Below are 18,657 nucleotides of genomic sequence, written 5' to 3'. Positions count from 1 at the left end.
AGAAGTTTCTTTGGCTTGTAGTTAACAAAATGAACAGAAAGCAAGGAATTAGCTCGTGGTGATAGTCCGCTGCAGCAGCCCTTTCATGTTATGTTCGAGATCTTTTGGGTTGCGCCTTGAACTCGCCATGTGTGACATTTACCGGATGTCTTGCAATTAACCAAATTACAGAACCATGTTTGTGGTCCACAAAGGAACACTTACTGTACAAGCAGTCGCAGTAGAATGCCTCTATAATATATACAGTGTAACAATCTGTTCCGACAGAATTTATACATATATTGTTAATCCCTCTACTGAGAAGAATATTATATATATATTACAAGCACTATGCCTGTCCAATAAATAAGAGTTCCCAATGCCTGATTTGTTGCTTTACAATGACGTTTGTAGTGTTCCCATGTAAGCAGAAAATGTACAGTACGGTCCACTGTTAAAGGGAACACTCGACTGAGCAACTTTCATTTTGTTGGCCCCCTAATGGCTAGTGGATGCGGAAACATTGTTCGTGCACGATACTAGTCTATCATAAGGGTTCGTAACTGTCAACCACCAGTAGTGTTATCCAAATCTAAGCCACTAGGCTTTTGCAGGTGAGCGAAAACCGGACATACTCGAAAATCAAGTCATCAAGTGTTCCCTTTAACAGTGGACCCATCTGTACATAAGCAGTGTTAGAGTCCTGCTGCACGACTATAGGAATCGCTCATCTTGTACTTTGCTTGTTCCAGTACAGCAGTGGATATGATGGCTGAGGAATACATCACAACTCATGGCGTGATAGCCTGCTTCATTCATGTTAAATGTTTCATTTTGCTGAAAGTGTTTAGCCTGATCTGTGATGAGTGGTACGATGTGTGACCTTTACAAACAAGCGTAGGAAATGCGAAATTTGGCAAGGTAAAGTAAAGAGTCAAATAATTTCAGAAAAGATATACATACTTATATTAAATAGTTTTATCTGTAAGGCACATTAAAAGCACATCAGAAAGTTTTTGATTTAAACAACTTGTTGCTTTAGATATGTACAAACTAAAACAGAAATGAGTCCATTGAACAACAGCAGCTATGTAAACTACAGCTGCAGAACTAAAATACTCAACACAATTGGTACAACAATAGCACTCGTGTAGGTTACTGCTGAAGACAAAGTGCTCAACAACAAAAGCATTGCACCTACACTATACAAAATGCCCATTTCACCTTGGCACAACATGTAACAGTGCTTCATATCTGGAAATTTGCATCGTTACTTTCAGAGAAAAGCACTTCAAGTTATGTTTTACTCTACTGACACTTCATGTTTCTGTGTACATGCTGTGGTTCATTTCAGACAATGTCTGAGGCACTTCTGTGGCTCTAAGATAGGCCTTTGGGCAGCACAAAGTCACTTCATAATGCTACTAGGTGCTGCTAAGTACAGTAGAACCTCCATATAACAAGCCAGTAATTATAACAAAGTTATTTCTTTCCTTACTGTTCAATCAAATATCTCACAATGAATATACTTTCATTTTGGATGCAATTTCGTTATAACGAGATTCGACTACACAAAGGTGTATATGTTGGTGATAATAGTACTCTATTGCAGGGTTTTCGTAAAATATGGCCAACACTTCATGACCAGTATTTGGAGGTGGAGACACTGACGCCGTCTCGCAACAACCAGAAAAACTAGGGTGCCACCTAAGCAATTCTTATGATGTGTAAATGCGAGAAAATTACTTGTTGCCGAGTGTGTTGTGACAAAATGTTGCTGAGCTTGTAGATGGTGTTCTCCAGAGCTATGTGGATTGTGTTGTATTGACTCTTCAGCACCTCATGTCTTGCACGTTCGATTTCGGGTGGTTGCAAGTGGGGTGACTACCTGGTTCTCGTGCAGCGGCCACATGTTGCCTCACTGCAGCCACTTGCTCCGTTTTTCACGTGGATGGATGGATGGATGGACGGATAGATAGATGGATGCATGGATGGATGGGGCTGTACCCTGTTGATCGAGCAGCGGCTCACGCTGCCTAGCCTTAATTCATTAATGTAGTAGTGAAAGACTAAATTTCACTTCTGCCTTGGTTTTAGCCACCAATTAGATAACCTCCTCTTGGCTATTTCTACCTGCTTAACGTCTATCTTTCCTTCACTGTCCTTAAACCCCAATGCTTTGAAAAATTCAGCCTCGTTGCTTTGAACTGTAGGGTGCAGCTCTCTACAAAAAAGTATGTATCAGGTGTTCAGCCGTTCCCTCCTCCTCTCCAAACGCACCTCAAAAGGTGTCCATCCGTTCATCTTAGTCCACAGTACTCCCGTCGTGGCTTCAAACAACGTTGTCAAGGACTTGGGCACTATCTAGCCACTTGCCAGGCAACGTTCCATTTCTGAAAGCTCAGTGTTTGAACGTTTGGTTTACCACGTGTGCAGTCTCAAAGATGATTGTCCCACTTTTCTGCCACGGCGTCCTGATGACAGCGGAGTCACGCAGTGAGCCCCCAAGCAATGCTCTCGCAGTAAAAACTCGAAGTATTGTCCCATGCAGCTATAGTTATTGAAAGCTGTAGGGTCTTGACACGGCTGCTGCTTGGGTCCTGACACAATAATAGCCAGGTATAGCCTTCTTCAAATGTTTAGAAGCCACACGACACACACTGACAACTGTCACTGGGTCTTGTGACAGCACCTCGTAGGAGCACTCCCCATTACTATGAGGATCAAGAGTAACAAACATATTTAAAGATCTCTGTAGCTTTGAAACAAGTAAACTTCCACAGACGCCCTAACAAACAATTCAATAACACTAGTCACGTGTGTGGCGAATTTGAAATTTCTGACAAAAGCAACATGCACCTGCACACTAAAAACTAGGCTTGTGCGAATATTCGAGCTGTTCGAATATTCAAACAAATATTACAGTATTCCAATTCACTTCGAAACGAATTTAAATTATTCTAAATTTCGAAGTATTCGAAATGAACGAATAAACCACATGGAGCCCCCTGTAAAGGTGGTTTCACTGCAGTTCAGGGGTGCTGTACCGTGAATACACCTTTTCAGGGGAAATCCGCACTGCCGCGAAGGCCCCCATTCAAAGCTAAATGAACGAATTACCCTCAGATCGATTCATCATTTCTTAAATGAAGTTTAAAAGCTTGTTATACTGGCTTATATGCTCTAAGTAAAGTAAATTTTAAAAACTTAGCATATTTTACAGGTTATCACTTGCATTCTACTGAAAGTCAAATCCTGCTACTACTATTCGAAGTTCCACTTCCACTTCCCTTTGGACCAAAAAGAATGACATTTGCACATGCCTTGTTTCAATTAAAAAAAAATATTGTTCAGGTTAGTTGGGTCGTGACAAATATGCTCATTTTTCTTCATAATATGTGATATATACTATTCGAATTCGATTCATAATTATTCGACCAAATCACTATTCGCTTTGAATTCACATCTAACCTAAAATTTACTATTCGCACAAGCCTACTAAAAACCCCGTGAAAAAATACATACATGCTGCAAAGAGAAATAAAAAGTTGCTGTTCCATCTGAAAGGTGAAGCACTGATGAAAATAGCAACAGTATTGGAATATTACATGAAATAAGGCTCATAGTTTCATCGGTATGAATATCAGTAGATGCTTGGTGACTGAAGGTGCCTAAAAACACACAAACAAAGTTTACGCAGAGAATGCACACACTCGCGGTCACAGTGCTTGAGTAATGAGGACTGATAGTATTTGGCCAGCGTGTTCTTGTCCAAAGTTAACGTTCTGTGCAGCACCTCCAATATTTACCAGAATCACGTGACTTCCAACTCCGAGCATGCAGAAAGACTCCGAGCGTTGAGGGGGCACCAGCTTTCTCGGCTCGCCCTCGCATCCACAGCAGATTGCGCGAGCTTCAACATTTGGCACGTGAGACATCACTGCGACAGTGTGAGGGAATCTTGTGCGTCCATGTCATTTCTATCGCTATAAAAGAGGAGACAAGGCAGCAGGGCACAACAAAATAATGTGCCATCTAACTACTGAGAATCGAGAAGTTGATCGTCCAGCTGAGGCTTGCAAAGGCACAAAATGGAAGCACCAGTCTTTTTTTTTTCCTATTCACTCCTCACTTCAAAACAGTCCTTGTCAGTGGATCCTTCGTGGCAACGAGGAGTGACAATTGAGTTGGCAATGCCAATGTGCTCGGAAATGTTATAGCAGCTGGAACCTGAGCAACAACTTGTGTTCTTGCCTTTCCCTGATTCCTCTGGTTGTCCTTCTCTGCAAGAAACAACAGACAGCAGAAAAATTTAGCATGCTTGTCACTTCATGTAAGCAATATTTCATAAATTAGAAGCCGATAAGAACATATTTGTTTGACAGATCAAATTCAAAGTTCAGAGTATTGTGTAACAAAAAGAGGTGAGAACTATGATGACGTAAAAGCAACAAACTTTGACGCTATGGCAAAAGGGAACAATTTTGGCTTTAGAAAATGGCCCTCTAAGATAAAACCTTAAGCCTAAGAAAGTGAGGAGTGCATGTATGAATGATGGGGCAAAGTGGTGAAAACATGCAAAAAGCAATGTCCCTACATAAACATGGGACATAGTTGACAGGAAGAAAAAATAATGAAAAAGAAAGTTAATCACAATTATATTATCAAAACGACTATGTTTCTGTCACTCTCTGGTTACCCACTGCCTGCTGTGCATTGCTGAGGTGGTTACAAATGCAAACTAATGAAGTTACAGTTCCTGCAGTCGCGTATGAGGACAGGTGAACGGATATGCAAATGGGAGTTCTTGAAGAGTTTGCCATGCCACAGTCTCCTGTATTTTTACAATTGCCTACCCAGCAATGTGTCTGAAAGCATCGGCTGTTTGTACAGCATGAACAGCTGCTCGTTTGCTTCTGCGTGAACTGCAACAAAAGATTATGACGTGATCCGTACTATGCCCCATGAGCCGTGACCAAATGTTGGATAAGTGGCGCCCTCTGTGTGGCTCCAAGATTTAACACACTGGTCAACCAGCACGATAGCTACACAACAACACGAAGGAAGGCACGAACACAAGTGCCACCTTCTTTCATCTTCGTGTCTTCTTTTTGGGTAGATGTTGCACTTGTTGACCACAAATGTATTTCAACTCACCCAGACTTCACTATTTGATGCCAGTGGACGGGCACCGAAACAAATACAGAAGACTATGGCCATGCAAAACTGACTTATGACATTGCACCTTTCTTTTGTAGTTCCAAGGTAACAGAGCAGCTGCTGTGCAAGGCCAGCTGTTTCTTGAGCTTGAAAATTTCTTCCTTGTACTGCAGTTCCATCTCTCTGGACATAGACCTCTGGCTCTGGAATGAATAAGGTCAGGATGCAAACATCTATATAATGAAATTCGCACTAGTCAACTGACAGTGTCACTATAGAGGGTCTTCACGGCGATATTAAAGGCACTCTGTGTGGAGACAGCAGTAAATGCTTGCGCATCTTAGGTCGCACTGCCTTCTCCACGTTCCATGCTTATGCACTGCATATAAACCACCACAGTTCCTTTCAATGCCAGCCTTAAAGTGGGAAATCAGACTAGCAAGAAATAAGACGTTTCTCTCTCTCACGCTAAGCAGTTACGACAAGGGTTTGAGATAACTACCTAATTGCTGCTGCTGTCCTTTGTGACAAGCTCCTCTGAAAATATCTCCCAAGGGTAGCTTTGCTACATTGCTTGACTGATGGTCTTTGTTTTCTTTAAGGATACTGTTACAGTGGTGAAGTTGAAAAAGTAGAAAAAGTGGCTGAAGCTGTTCCTTGAGTTACAGCTTATGAAAAAAATGCAGCGTACTATGACACTAGTACAGTCAAACCTTCATGTAATGAACATGGGTATACAGTAGAGCTGTGCGAATAGCAGAATTTTGGGTGCGAAGCGAATTCGAATAATAAAGATTGAGTGTGAATCGAATCGAATAATTTCGAATAATTTTCGAATATTTCTCAAACATTTTTCAAATAATTCGAAGTGAAATTACAGAAAAAGTTGCAGAGAATCCCTAAGTATGTTCTTGTGAGATAGCAACATGAAAGTGTTTCTTTTCACTAGGTTGATGAAGCGCTGGTGGGGTCATATTTCATAGTTGTCTTTCTTATCAAGAATGAGGCAATGTAGAGGCCAAATTGTATTTATGTACATGATTTGGTGCAACCAAAGTGTTGCCAACAACACTTTACACGTGATAGGCAGAGATGCCATTTCCTCAGCCTCTCCTTCTCTTACAACTTCTGTGGAAGGCCAACTGATGTGGCAGACAAGGGTGTGCTCCCTTCAAGTCCGGAGTTCCAAATCTGCCTCGTAGATGTCGATATAAGAACATCTGAAATTTTGGATGCTAAAAAGCTTCGGCGTCCGATTTTTCGGACTTCCTGCCCAAATTTCAGGTCCAAAACAGCATTAATTGAGACCCCAACTCTGCCACATCTTTCCATATTGGGAACAGCGTTTTCTTGAGTTAATACATTTGCGACCGTAGCGGAGCTTGAAAAGCAGCTTTGCCGCAATACGGGGGTGTGATGAGGTGAAGCATATTGAAAATCTAGGGACCACTTCCAAACGGACGTTCACTGTCTCTTGGCTGAGTTCGACCGTAACGGAGCTTGAAAGGCAGCTTTGCCGCAATACGGGGGTGTGATGAGGTGAAGCATATTGAAAATCTGAAGGGACCACTTCCAACCGGACTTTGACTCTTGGCTAAGTTCGACCGTAACGGAGCTTGAAAGGCAGCTTTGCCGCAATACGAGAGTGTAATGAAGTGAAGCATATTGAAAATCTGAAGGGGTCACTGTCAACCGGACGTTGACTGCATTTGTCTTAGGGAAGTTCGAATAGTTCGAATAGTAAAATTTCAGTGCGAATCGAATCGAATAGCAAACACTATTCGAAAAATATTCGAAATTTCGAATATTCGCACATCCCTAGTATACAGTCGAACCCGTATATATCGAATCTGAAGGGGATCGCAAAGAAGTTCTACAGGGTGTTTTTATTTTTTAGACAATACAGATTTTAATAAGACATCTATGGCAGTCAGGCTCCTGTCTTTTTCGCACATGAACTCTCTGTTGAGGCGGAAATACTTTCCCACAGCTAAAATGACGTTCACACTGACTAATTAATGAAAACTCGTTAATTAACTTTTTAATTACTGACTTGAGAGCAGTTGTTTATATTAGAAAGTTGTAGTGCATGATAATTCATGGCATACCCATTTTTCAGTATGCACAAGTTAGTTCGAGATATTCAGCATCGAATTTCAAGGGCGAAATCGAAACTGACGGCGCTTGGCGCGCACAAAGCGCGGTGGAACGCCGGAACAACAGGCGACAGGGAAGTGACGAATTTTGAATGGAAGGCGCGCCGAAGCAGAATCTGGTCAGAAAAATCGGCAAGCATTCTGAAATGCACGAGTAGACAGCTTAATGTTTGCGCGCGATGGGTGGTGCTTATCTGTTTCTTTCTTAAACTACAAAGAGGCACGAATAACTATTTCGCGCGTCTGCAAGAAAAAGTGCCGCAGGGGCTGCCCCTGAGTTTTATGCTGCCCAGACAAAGAAAAGGTTGATATTGCAGTTTTCTGGTGCACAGTTCAAAAGAAACGGATAAGCTCCAAACACTCCGCGCAAAAGTAAGGCGAAGCTTGGGCACAGTGTGATGACTTGCAGCTTTTCACGAAAACATACGGCCGCGGCGCGCCTTCATTCAAATTTCGTCACTCCCTTGTCACGGGTAGTTCCGGTCTGACGTAGCAGAACGGTCACGCTTCTTGCACCCTTGTGCAATCAATTTTGATTTCACCCTCGAAATTCGATGACGAATATCTCGAACTACGTGAAACTTTTGTGATTTCTAAAAAATAGGCATGCCATAAATTTCCATGCACTACAACTTTGTAATATGAACACCTGCCCTCAAGTCAATAATTAAAAAGTCAATTAACGAGTTTTTTTTACTTAGTCACAACAGTGTCAATTTAACTGCGGCAATGTATTTCCGCCTCGATATGGAGTTTTTGTGTGAAAACGACAGCAGCCTTACTGTCATAAGATTTTTTTTTAATCTGTATTGTCTAAGAAAGAACACCCTGTATATACAGGTAATTCTATATATAAAATATTTTATATCTCTAAAATATGTACAAGGGGATTTTACAACTGTTCGATATACATACAAAATAATTTGTTATATGCGGGTTTGATATATACGGGTCGACTGTACTACTAACAAATGGATATTATAAACTAAACCTAACTTTTTTCTTACCAATACCATCGTGTAATGGAGGCATCCTTGGGACAGATGTGCCTTTGTTATGCACATATAAATTGATATTTTTGCTCAGATTACAGGCTCATTCCACGCTGTTTGATAAGAGATGGCAGAGCTTCAATTCTGACATTTTTTAGTTCACTTGAGGATGAGTAAAAAAGCACTTTGAGATATCTGCAGTCTTGCATGCTTACTGCCCCCAACTACTAGGGACTGTTAGCAGTATGGCTGGTACAGCACACACCATGAGTTCCATGTTCCGTGCAGAGAGATCGGCACACAGCTTCTTGTAGTCATCCAACTCCTTTCTCATGGCCTCGCTTTGGCGCTTCTTCTTGGCTCGGGACCTCTGTGCAGCATACCTACGAGTGAAACGAAAGGGAGCCAGCACTGTTGATCACGGCTTCTTTCCTCAGAGCCCAGTCCAACGTTCTTCCATCTGTCTTGCTAACCACTAGTAGAGTGAAGCACGGTTGCATTGCACTGCATTCAGTCACATTCAAATGGTTCCCACTGCGTAATAATTTTGTTTACTTATGTTTACGTACTGCAGACAACAATGTAGTCCTGGCAGGGTGGGCATGAAAATTATATACAATATATGAGAAGAAATACGCAAGTGCACATATATACACAAGCGTCTACCTACAGATCCACGTGCACATATTTAGAAAAGCAATCGCAAAGTATGCGGTAGATAGAATATGGTTAGAGAATTATTTTTCAATACGGTGCACAAAAAAAGAACTTGTAGGCCTGTCCTATAAGTTCCTAGTGAATTGGGGATAATGATGCCTTGTATGTCTAGTGGACAGAGGAGTATTGAAGAGTCAAGAGCTAAAATATGCTTAATTAGGTGATGTCGCAGCGATGTGGGGCCTTCTCAAGATTTGTGTCGAGAGAAAGCCTGCCTGATTCCAGAATGTTGGCCTGCTGCTCTCAGAGTAAACATAGGAGCAACGCGACCAGAATTTTGTCAGAATTCACCAGATTAGAACAAAAATGAGCACCCCCAAGTACTCAACTGAAATGCAGTTTTATGAATGAACCAGGTAGATATACATTTCAGTTTCGACCAGCTGAATGGACCATTAATGCAAAAATCACGATCCCCCGCCTCCATCCCCTTTTTTTTCTGGCCGTATTATCAGCAGCTCTGACTGCCACACCTGTTGCTACGGTGAGATGACCACTGCAGTAGCGATAGGCTCAGCAATAAGCCTTACTACAACTGTTGGAGATGCTGCGTATTGCCGGGTGGAGGTGCAGTATCGAAGTGCAGATAACTTGCAGCGCTACTAAGATCGCACCCAGAAAGTCATGCAGGGCATGAAGTGAGATGCTGGATTTTGATAGCACAGCGTACTGCCAACATAAATATTTGACATATGAATGAGGCATAGAGCATGGTTTGCAGTTGAATAACAGAAACAAAAGAAAGTTAATGATGAGTAACGTCATAGAAACATCAGCACATCACCTGTTGTTTTCTCTGTTTTTCTTCTTTCGTTCGTCATCCATGACCATGTCTAGACAGTTATTTTTGCTGTTGCAAAAAAAAAAAAGCACACACACACACAAACAATGAGCAAATGAAAGTCACAATGGCTATAATGCCAATGAAATGCTGAGTTAAAAAATATCAGGGCACGTGCATATGACCAGATGCAGCTTCTCCTGAACGCAATGCTACACCAATTAGAATGGGAATGTGCTCTTACAAAATGTCAAGTTCTATGAGACGGCTGATGTTGGTTTTCAGCCAAAGCTATGGTCCCCCCCCACCTTTTTTTTTTTTTATGAAAGGGAAATTGACAACCCCTGGTTTGTAGAACGAAGTCACAAGGAAATCCATACGGATTTCTCAGAAAGAATGCTTCTTAGTTGCCGAAAAATAATTTGTCCTGGTCCGGGGATCGAACCCTGGACCAATGCCCTTCCGGGGTGGTCGCTCTACCAATTAAGCTAATTAGGTCTTTGTTGCTAAGGCTTGTACAGATACCAACGAAGCGAAGAAAAAAATCTCGCTTCATATTCACAGCATCAATTTAAAATACAGTGCTACACTAGCTAAAATATTAAGACAGAGAAGTTTGCGTTATATAGGTGACAATATAGCTACTATAACAAGATGGCACAGCTGTTTTGCTTAGCAAGCCGAGTCACAGGTATCGTGAGTAAACAACCTCATTCCGCGGTAGTCACGAGGGGCTAGTTCCAAAAATGTTGTCTACTGCAAAAGGTGATTCTTCCGCTTACCTGTCACCCAGATTCGGGTCTGATGGTGCAATAAGAGGCTTGGTCGTACGAGGTGTGGAGAGTGAACATTTTGTTGCCTGCTGTTTGTCGGTGAGACTGCTAAGGCCTTTGACGACCAGTGTATCCTTCAATTTCTGGAGCAATGTCATGAAAAACAAAGTAAAAAAACATTGGAGATAAGGAAAGTTAAGAGAGACAATAACTGAAGTAAACTTGGCACTACAGTGCACGGATCACATGTCTGAAATGAATGCTACCTTTCCTTCTCAGCAATGTTACAAAACAAAAAGACATCTGTTTCACGTCTACTAACAGACTTCGACCTAGAGGAAACTGAGAAACTTGGGAAGTACAAGACATTAATTTTCAATGCTATTGTTACAGATATATGTATGTTGTAAGCTCAAGCACACAGAAGTTAAATGATTGCTTCTTTCTGCTTGAATGACATGAATTGTGAGTAGATACTTGTTAAAATAATAAAAAACAATGATGCTTTCAGAAATGCTTTGAAGCACAGGGGACGAAGGAGATCTAAAGTAACAGGCTCACAAAGTAGTTGTTCTTCCTTATCTTTCAAATGACATCATGAGTGAAAAATGTAGTAATCATTATTTCTCTGTTTAGAAATGTGATAACAATCCTTTATACCCTTGAAGAATCTCTTGTATTATGTGTGACACATCACGTGCTCAACTTTAGCTCAATCATAAAAAGCCTGATCACATTGTTATGCATAAATAAATGCATGAAATGTTTCGTTACATCATCAAGTTCTGTGCACGAAACATGTTAAATGTGACAGATATTTAAAACCAAAGACACAGAAGAACTCCCGAATGCCTTGATGCAACGAGGAAGCTGCGTGCCCTGTAATTACGTAAACTGCAAAACGTACAGATTCCGCTAAACGTTTTAAAGCCATTGCACAGGCAACAAGAGTTCCCTTGAGGCCCGTTGATGGTGCCTCCTGTTGCACTACTGACGCTTTATTGCCTTATTACCTTATTACTCTGCGGAACTGCTGACACCATTGCCTTGTATGTAGTTTCGTACATACAAGGCTATAATACGGACTTTTTACACACAGGTCACATTTGTGGCAAAAATTTCATGCATTACATACGAGGAAAGAAAAAGCCGTCCGACTTCGCTGGACTTTTGTGCAGTGATCAAAGGTCCAAAATGACATTAAAGGGGCACTAAAGAGAAACAATGAATTAGGTTTAGATTGATAAAGTATGCTCAGAGAACTCTTGTGTAGTTTATTTCACCACCATAGGTTTATTATTAGAGGAGAAAACCAAGTTCAAAGTTTCATTTTTAAATTTCACGCCGAACTTTGTAATTCGTGACGTAAAAGACTTCAACCAGCATTTAACGTATTTTGGCACCACTGGCTCGACGAAATTTCCACAAACTCGTTATGTCAAGTCTCTGGCCCCCTCAGAGGACAATGTACTTCGATTTAAGTGATTAGGAACTATGTAGGCTTAAGCAGGTGCCGTCAAAAATATGTGATGTCATGGCAAATGGTGCTGGAATTCCAAGGTGGCGTTGCCACCTGTATTTTCTTTTTGCACGTTTTCTCGTTTATTAAGCGTCTTCATGCAGAAAGCGTGGTGTTTTTTGGTATCGTGGAAGACTACTTTACTAATGCGAGAAAAATGGTTTTGCTCTTTAGTGTCCCTTTAAAGGGACACTACAGGCAAATATTAAGTCGACGTTGATTGTTGAAATAGCGGTCCAGAAACCTCGTAGTGCTACTTTTATGCCAAGGAAGTGCTTATTTTGAAATAAAATCATGTTTTTAGTGGTCTGCATCGCGTTAGCGCGCTTCAAATCTCCCGCCTGAAAATACGACTTTCATACGTCACTGCTGCCGCGCCCAACGCTGCCCGCTCTTACTGCGCGGCCACCGACACTAGTAGCAGCAGAGCGGAAGTAGCGGGACCCACAGTAGCAACAACGGCCATCGAAGCCATCGAAGCTTGCCGCAGTCCCGCAGCAAGCACACACGCAGAGGTTTTGACTGTTCAGCACACTGGTGCAATGGCATGACACTAAGCCACATCGAGCGTAAGGGTTCATTCCGCGGCACCCAGTGAAAAGACACACCGGTTTCCTTGCTGCAGCACTGGCGTTGTGCACTATTCGGGCATCCGGCAATATCACATGCATGCGGCATTTTGTCGAACTTTCGGTCAGAGCGACTTTCACGAGCGCGCAAAACACACGCGGCAGTATGCGATCCCGAAACTACCACTGAGACGCGACCGCGTGAGCGAAGCAGGGCGCCGGGCGAGGCGCAGTTAGGCGAAAACGGAACCTTTGAACCACGCGCGCCGTTCCCCATACGGCAACACCACAGCGGTTCTTTTTTCCATGAATCAAGCGGAAACGAACAAGCAGCATTTTATTACGTCTTTTGATGCTCGGAAGGTTCTTTTTTTACTGCTGCTAGTTTGATTACTAGTGATTTATTGTAGGCCGACTTCCATACGTCATCGGGATCACTTCGAAAATGTCCCACCCGTGGCGCTCATCATGTGATACATTTAGCTTAATTTCTCGGTAAGTAGGGCACTGCTGTTGATAATATTGCCGTTTTAGAAGTTGTCATACATTGGGCTTTCACTCTGACATAAATTGTTATTTGCCTTTAGTGTCCCTTTAATGAAAGTAACCACCACCGCTATCTTGAAGCCTTCAAGCAGCGCTATAGTGTACTGGTATGGCTGCCAGCAAACCGGTGCTCTCTTGTGCCAGTCTCTTGCACCGGTGTCTAGCGCCACCGCACATGCTAAAGTCAACAGACTGAGAACCAAAACCCTGTGACAGATTGTGCAGTCAGCAAAGATATTCTACTAACCGTTTCTATATTCTGTTGCAGGAGAGGAGCAGGCGGCAATTGCGTTGTCGCCCCGACGGCGGGAGTAGGGTTGGCTACAATCAACAGCTGGACACTCTCTCCAATCTGCAGAAGACGTCAACGCCTCATTGGTCAACCCACCTTATACTTCCGAAGACCAATGCAGCGAGGCATAATCATAACTTATTCGTATTCCAGTATATTAATGAGAATTAACGGACAATAATGCCAAGGAAAGTAGAGGGGATGTTATTTGTAGTAATTAAGATATAGATACATTTATATTTTAATTACTACAAATAACATCCCCTCTACTTTCCTTGGCATTATTGTCTGTTAGTGCTCATTAATATCGTGTATAACAAAGAAAAACGAGCCCTTGAAAATCATCCTCTTTCCTTCATTCGTATTTCAGTAGGCATTCCAAATGGGCTGGGAAGCACTTCATGAGTTTGTCACGTGCCGTATGCTGCATGCAACTGCGCGCACAAGCTTTCAAGGGGGTGGCCAGGACATTCAATCCTGGATTTGCGTGTGGGCAGAAGTTGAATAACGCTGGAAGTTAGACACTTCCGAATTTATTTAGTGCCCAAAGGTCATACTTAAAGTCAATAGAATATAATAATGCTGACGGGAAGCACGCTACTTCATGAACAGCACGAGACATCAACAGCACATCCATATGACGTACTCTGTCATGTTCTAACATTTACCATCACATCTATTGCTTTCGTTTGACATTAGAACACAGAAAACAGCTGTTAGTACAATTGGAGAGGCCAGCTTGTAGGCATAAACCTGACTCGCTAGTCTAGACAATTATACTGTAAGATGAAAACAAGAACAACATAAAGCAGATTAAAACATACATTAGTTATATACCGGTGTCACACGGTGCACTGCTGATAGCGATTAAGCTCGATTGGGATCAAATTTCTCAAAAGTGATTGGCGATCCCTTTTGCAGTTTGTGTAAAGGAGCCTTTCATGATGAAGAAATTCCATCCCAATCAGGCCCAATCACGATCAAAAGTGACCGTGTGACACCGGCATTATTTGTCCATACTGTCCTTGTTTTTACCAGTAAGGCTAGTGTCAGCATTATTTCTGCTAGCACACTTAATGTGAGGCATAAACCATTTTTGGGTAGCACATAATTACCGGTACAAAATAGTCTTAGATAACTTGAAAAGAGATTTCGTGAGCTACGACTCATGAAACCTATTCCACTTTCTAATTTCTTGTTCACATTTTATCTGTTTGTGACTGCTGGGAACATGGCAAATGTGAATTTCTTCATTGTGGATGTGAATCTCGTGTCGCGAGCAATTTTACCTCTTATAATGCACCTGTAAAGAAAAATAAAAGCTATCTCAGGACAAATGCAAACTTGTGAACTTGATGAAATGTGCAGGAAAATCTACGAATGTGTGGAAAATGCAGTAAACAATCGGCTGACCTGGATAACGTTGGAAGGTGTAATGATAGTGGTCGCCTTGGAGCCAGGCAAAGAGCCTACGGTTGGTACAATAGGAGTAACGGGTGGTGCAACGACAGGGGCTACGACTGGTGCCACATGGTTCGGGGAAACTCCTGGAAGCACTTGAACAATAGGGACTAGTCGCCGCTAGAACACTGTCAGCAGGAGTTGGCCTGGGAACAGGTTAGTGTGAATTATGAAATGCATGCACTCTCCGAACACGAATGCCACCTCCACGGTACTACTTACGACAGAATGAGTTCATACATCGAGATCGGCAGCCTTATTAAGTATACTACAGGATGAAGATCACTGTCAAGTGAACTGTTACCTCTCCTGCTTCTCTTCTATGCTTGGATGTTTCCTCCTCACACCACTTCATTTAACACTCTACAGGCGTTAAATGCATTTCCTATCTTTTGAAGTGCCCAACTCTGTTAACAGCAACAGAGCGCTACTCTGCACACATCTCTCTATAACTTGCTAATTCGGATCATCCAACGTCACATTACCAGACAACTGTTTTGATTGTCTGCAACAAAGATACACAGTGAACGGGATGAAAATACGTGCATACGAAAATTACCTCTGTCATACGCTCACTTTAATGAATTAGTATTTTGCAGATCCCTATTTCTTCCACAAAATATCGCATTCTTTCAATAGGCTTTATACCCAAAGCAGTGCTTGGACTAATGAGGTGCGGATGCGGAGGGCAAAGTAAGTCATGCAAATGCAGTCTACGTAGCTGCTTGGCAAACACAACGTGCACGAGAAACTATTAAAAGAATGTATTCACAGCCAAAATACCGAACACGTGAGAAATGCAACATCACGGAGAGATTCTTAGATCCAAATCAACGCACCCAGTCATGGCAGATTGTGCCTCAGCAGTTGGGTTCACTTGAAGTGTGGCAGGTTTGTCACTGATGGGGGCACCCAACAACTTCTTTGTGTCAGGAGCAGCAGCTGCAACCACTGTCACTTCATCAGGCGAACTACACCCTTTGCTTGCATTTGAAGCACTGGAAGGTGCACTTGTGTTGTCACTGGATGCCTCCTCTACTTTGGGAGTGGGCAAAGGGGCTGGTCCGAATTTGGGAACGGCTGAAGCTGGAGTGAACTGGGGCCGCAGCGCAAGGGGGTCTGCCGTCACTGGCATAATGCAGGGCGTGTTCAGCGGCTCACTCGTGCTAGGGATATGGCTTGGCTCCTGCAAAAGCAACAGTAACATCAGCACTTAAAGGGGCCCTGCGACACAAATTGAGCGTGTAGTTTTGATCGCTTCTTCTCGAACTGTGAAATGCACCGATATCGTGGCGCGAGTGGCAACACCAAATACAAAGCTGTTACAATTTTATTTCAATGGAGAAAGCACATTGTTTTTGGACTAGAGCGACACATAACTGCAATTCTTGCGATCGAAAGTGACACTTCATCGCGTGGGAGCGACAACATTGGCCGTGCGTTTTGAATGATTTGACGCGACAAGCCGCACGTTATATTCATATGGTCACAGATAGGCCACACTATTGCACGCTTAAAATTATAAAAGCACTCTTTATACTTCCTCAGATACAAGAGGGTTTCTGTTTTTAAATGTGAAAATTTGAAAACAACTGCAAAACGACGCTAGAAGCACTGCACAACAGCCACCATGAGGCGAGTCGTCCAGTACGTCTCTGTTAGAGGCACGCAGTGATTGGAACTGGCTTTTGACGTCAGTGGGAAAGTGAAATGTGAAAGGGAATGTTTTTTCTCGTCGTCTACTGAGGTTTTGAAATTTGAAGGCTAATAACTTCCGTTACCGCGCACTGATTTCGATCATCCTTTTTGCGTTCATCCCAGTATTCAGCACTACACGCACTCCAGCGCTGCAGAATGGAGGAGAAAAAGCATTGCAGGGCCCCTTTACCTGCTAGTGATGATACTAGGTTGACATTGATGTCACACGTGTGCACATGCAATTGCTATAGTGCCTGTACCTCACACATGTGGTAACCATTAATTGACCAGCAGTACTCAGAGGGACACAGCGAAAGTGAATCGTACATCTTTACTGTCAAAGTTAACGTAGTTTTTTGTTGCTTGCATATGCGAGTTAGTTGTACTTACGCATATTCATGTGTGCAATGTGCACACACTATTGACTAGTATCCCACCTGCAACGCATATAAGGGACAAAAGCTTTCAGCACGTCAACTTGATAGGCTCACACCTGTACTCCTGGACATCAAAATTATTTGTGTCATATACTTTCTTTGCTTGTGTGATACAAGTCTTTCATGGCACGCTGCAAACTGCCATGCAACAAGCAACGTATTTCTCAATGTGTTCAAACTGTTTTGTCCAGCAGGCTTGAAATCTTTTCAGACCCCTGCGTCCCATTAAATGCAGACAATAAACCTGAAGCCTGGAGTCACGAAAGGCACATATGCTGTCATCAATGGCTTGCTTGAACGATTTCAGTGCTTGTATATACTACGAACAGCTCGGCACACGCTGCAAGGTTTCCGAAATGCAGTGTTGTGATTCCACAACTGCTACTAGTAACATCTGCTTGCTTTACCGAGGGCCACTTCGTGTGGGCTTAAACTAAACCATTACAATTGCACAACAGTGCTACGACTTGTGATGTTGTAACAGATGTGCGCTTGCAGAGACAATCGTCAACTGCACAGTGACCAGTTTACCTTCGTAACAATTTCCCCGCTCGACGCCTTACGAAAGGACGCGTCGAATGGATTGGCGGTATGAGCTGGCTCGGGGGTGGTGAATTCAGGCTGGAGATCTTGAAACAGGCCCGTCTCTTCAATTATATCCATGAATCGCGTTGGCGTCGGAGTTTGCTCTGCAAGTGACAAGAATGACCAAGCCGTGTTATGAGAAAACGTTCTTCTGTCATTCGTTTGTTTCACAGGACACCGTGAATAACCGACCGTCTTCGCACACATACCAATGCAGTTTCTTGGGCCGGCACCTGTGTTCGCAAAATTCAATGTCAGCATCATGTTGTGTCTCCTCTTGTGGCTCGTGAGCTTGTCTTCGCAGACAAACTTCTGTCGGGGACAGGAAAAAAAAAAAAAGAAGACATTCGAAGGAGGCGTGTCAACGTCGTCTATTGCAAAAACGTACTACTATCACTAGTAAACGTGACAACTTACGATTCCACAGCCTGACACATCGCAGGTGAACGGTTTCTCCGCCTCGGCCATTTGTACTGATGTTTAATTGATGTAAATTCCAAAGCACGACACGTCGATCGTCTCCCGTGGCAGGGAATAGTGGACGTAACGAATAGGCACGGAACGTTTTTACACAGTCGCCCGACAATCACTCGAGCATCCGCACAAGCATCAACGTTTCATACACTGAATGAGCACAGCAGCAGAAAGACAAATAACGGTAACGTAATGACGGGAGCAGCATCTCCTTTCACGAAGTTCAGCGTCGGTCGAGACGGACCAGGCAAGGCAATATCAACAATGGCAGTTTCAAACTACACTGGAGCACACAGTCATATGTACCGTATTCTGCACACGGTTATATATCGTTGAAACATTCATGTCGTTTATCAAACACAGATGATGCTCAGCGAAAGCACACAAAACGGCAGACCACGCACATTTGCAAAGAGGCCTATCCATACCAAAGTCTTGTCATTTTCGGATCTGGAAAGTGCACAAACGAAACCACCCATACGAGCAGTTTTCTGGCTAGCCGAGGCTGGCGCTGCTAG

The 18,657-nt window shown here is 42.8% G+C and overlaps 1 protein-coding gene across 1 annotated transcript; it reads right to left on the bottom strand.

Moving 5' to 3' along the window:
- Positions 1-8,649: 8,649 nt before the first annotated feature.
- Positions 8,650-18,593, bottom strand: LOC119394757 (cyclic AMP-dependent transcription factor ATF-7). Its single transcript, XM_049416396.1, has 9 exons — positions 18,083-18,593; positions 17,875-17,977; positions 17,612-17,769; positions 15,785-16,131; positions 14,898-15,091; positions 13,440-13,544; positions 10,568-10,701; positions 9,789-9,854; positions 8,650-8,670 (listed from the first exon to the last, which is right to left on the bottom strand). Exons 1-7 carry the CDS (start codon positions 18,131-18,133, stop codon positions 10,667-10,669), a joined length of 993 nt encoding a protein of 330 aa, XP_049272353.1. The 5' UTR covers positions 18,134-18,593; the 3' UTR covers positions 8,650-8,670; positions 9,789-9,854; positions 10,568-10,666.
- Between the last annotated feature and the right edge of the window lie 64 nt (positions 18,594-18,657).

This window comes from Rhipicephalus sanguineus, chromosome 5 (assembly GCF_013339695.2).
Source record: "Rhipicephalus sanguineus isolate Rsan-2018 chromosome 5, BIME_Rsan_1.4, whole genome shotgun sequence".
NCBI classification, from domain to species: Eukaryota; Metazoa; Arthropoda; class Arachnida; order Ixodida; family Ixodidae; genus Rhipicephalus; species Rhipicephalus sanguineus.
The sequence above is the reverse complement of the archived record's forward strand: the minus strand, read 5'-3'. Positions and strand labels throughout refer to the sequence as shown.

Excerpts from the sequence above, each read along its gene's own strand:
- LOC119394757 (XM_049416396.1), bottom strand. The coding sequence starts at position 18,133 with ATGGCCGAGGCGGAGAAACCGTTCACCTGCGATGTGTCAGGCTGTGGA. Across the intron at positions 17,978-18,082 it reads ATGTGTCAGGCTGTGGAATC|AAGTTTGTCTGCGAAGACAA; the intron begins GTAAGTTGTCAC and ends TGTCCCCGACAG. Across the intron at positions 10,702-13,439 it reads TGCAACAGAATATAGAAACG|AAATTGAAGGATACACTGGT; the intron begins GTTAGTAGAATA and ends ACATTGCTCCAG.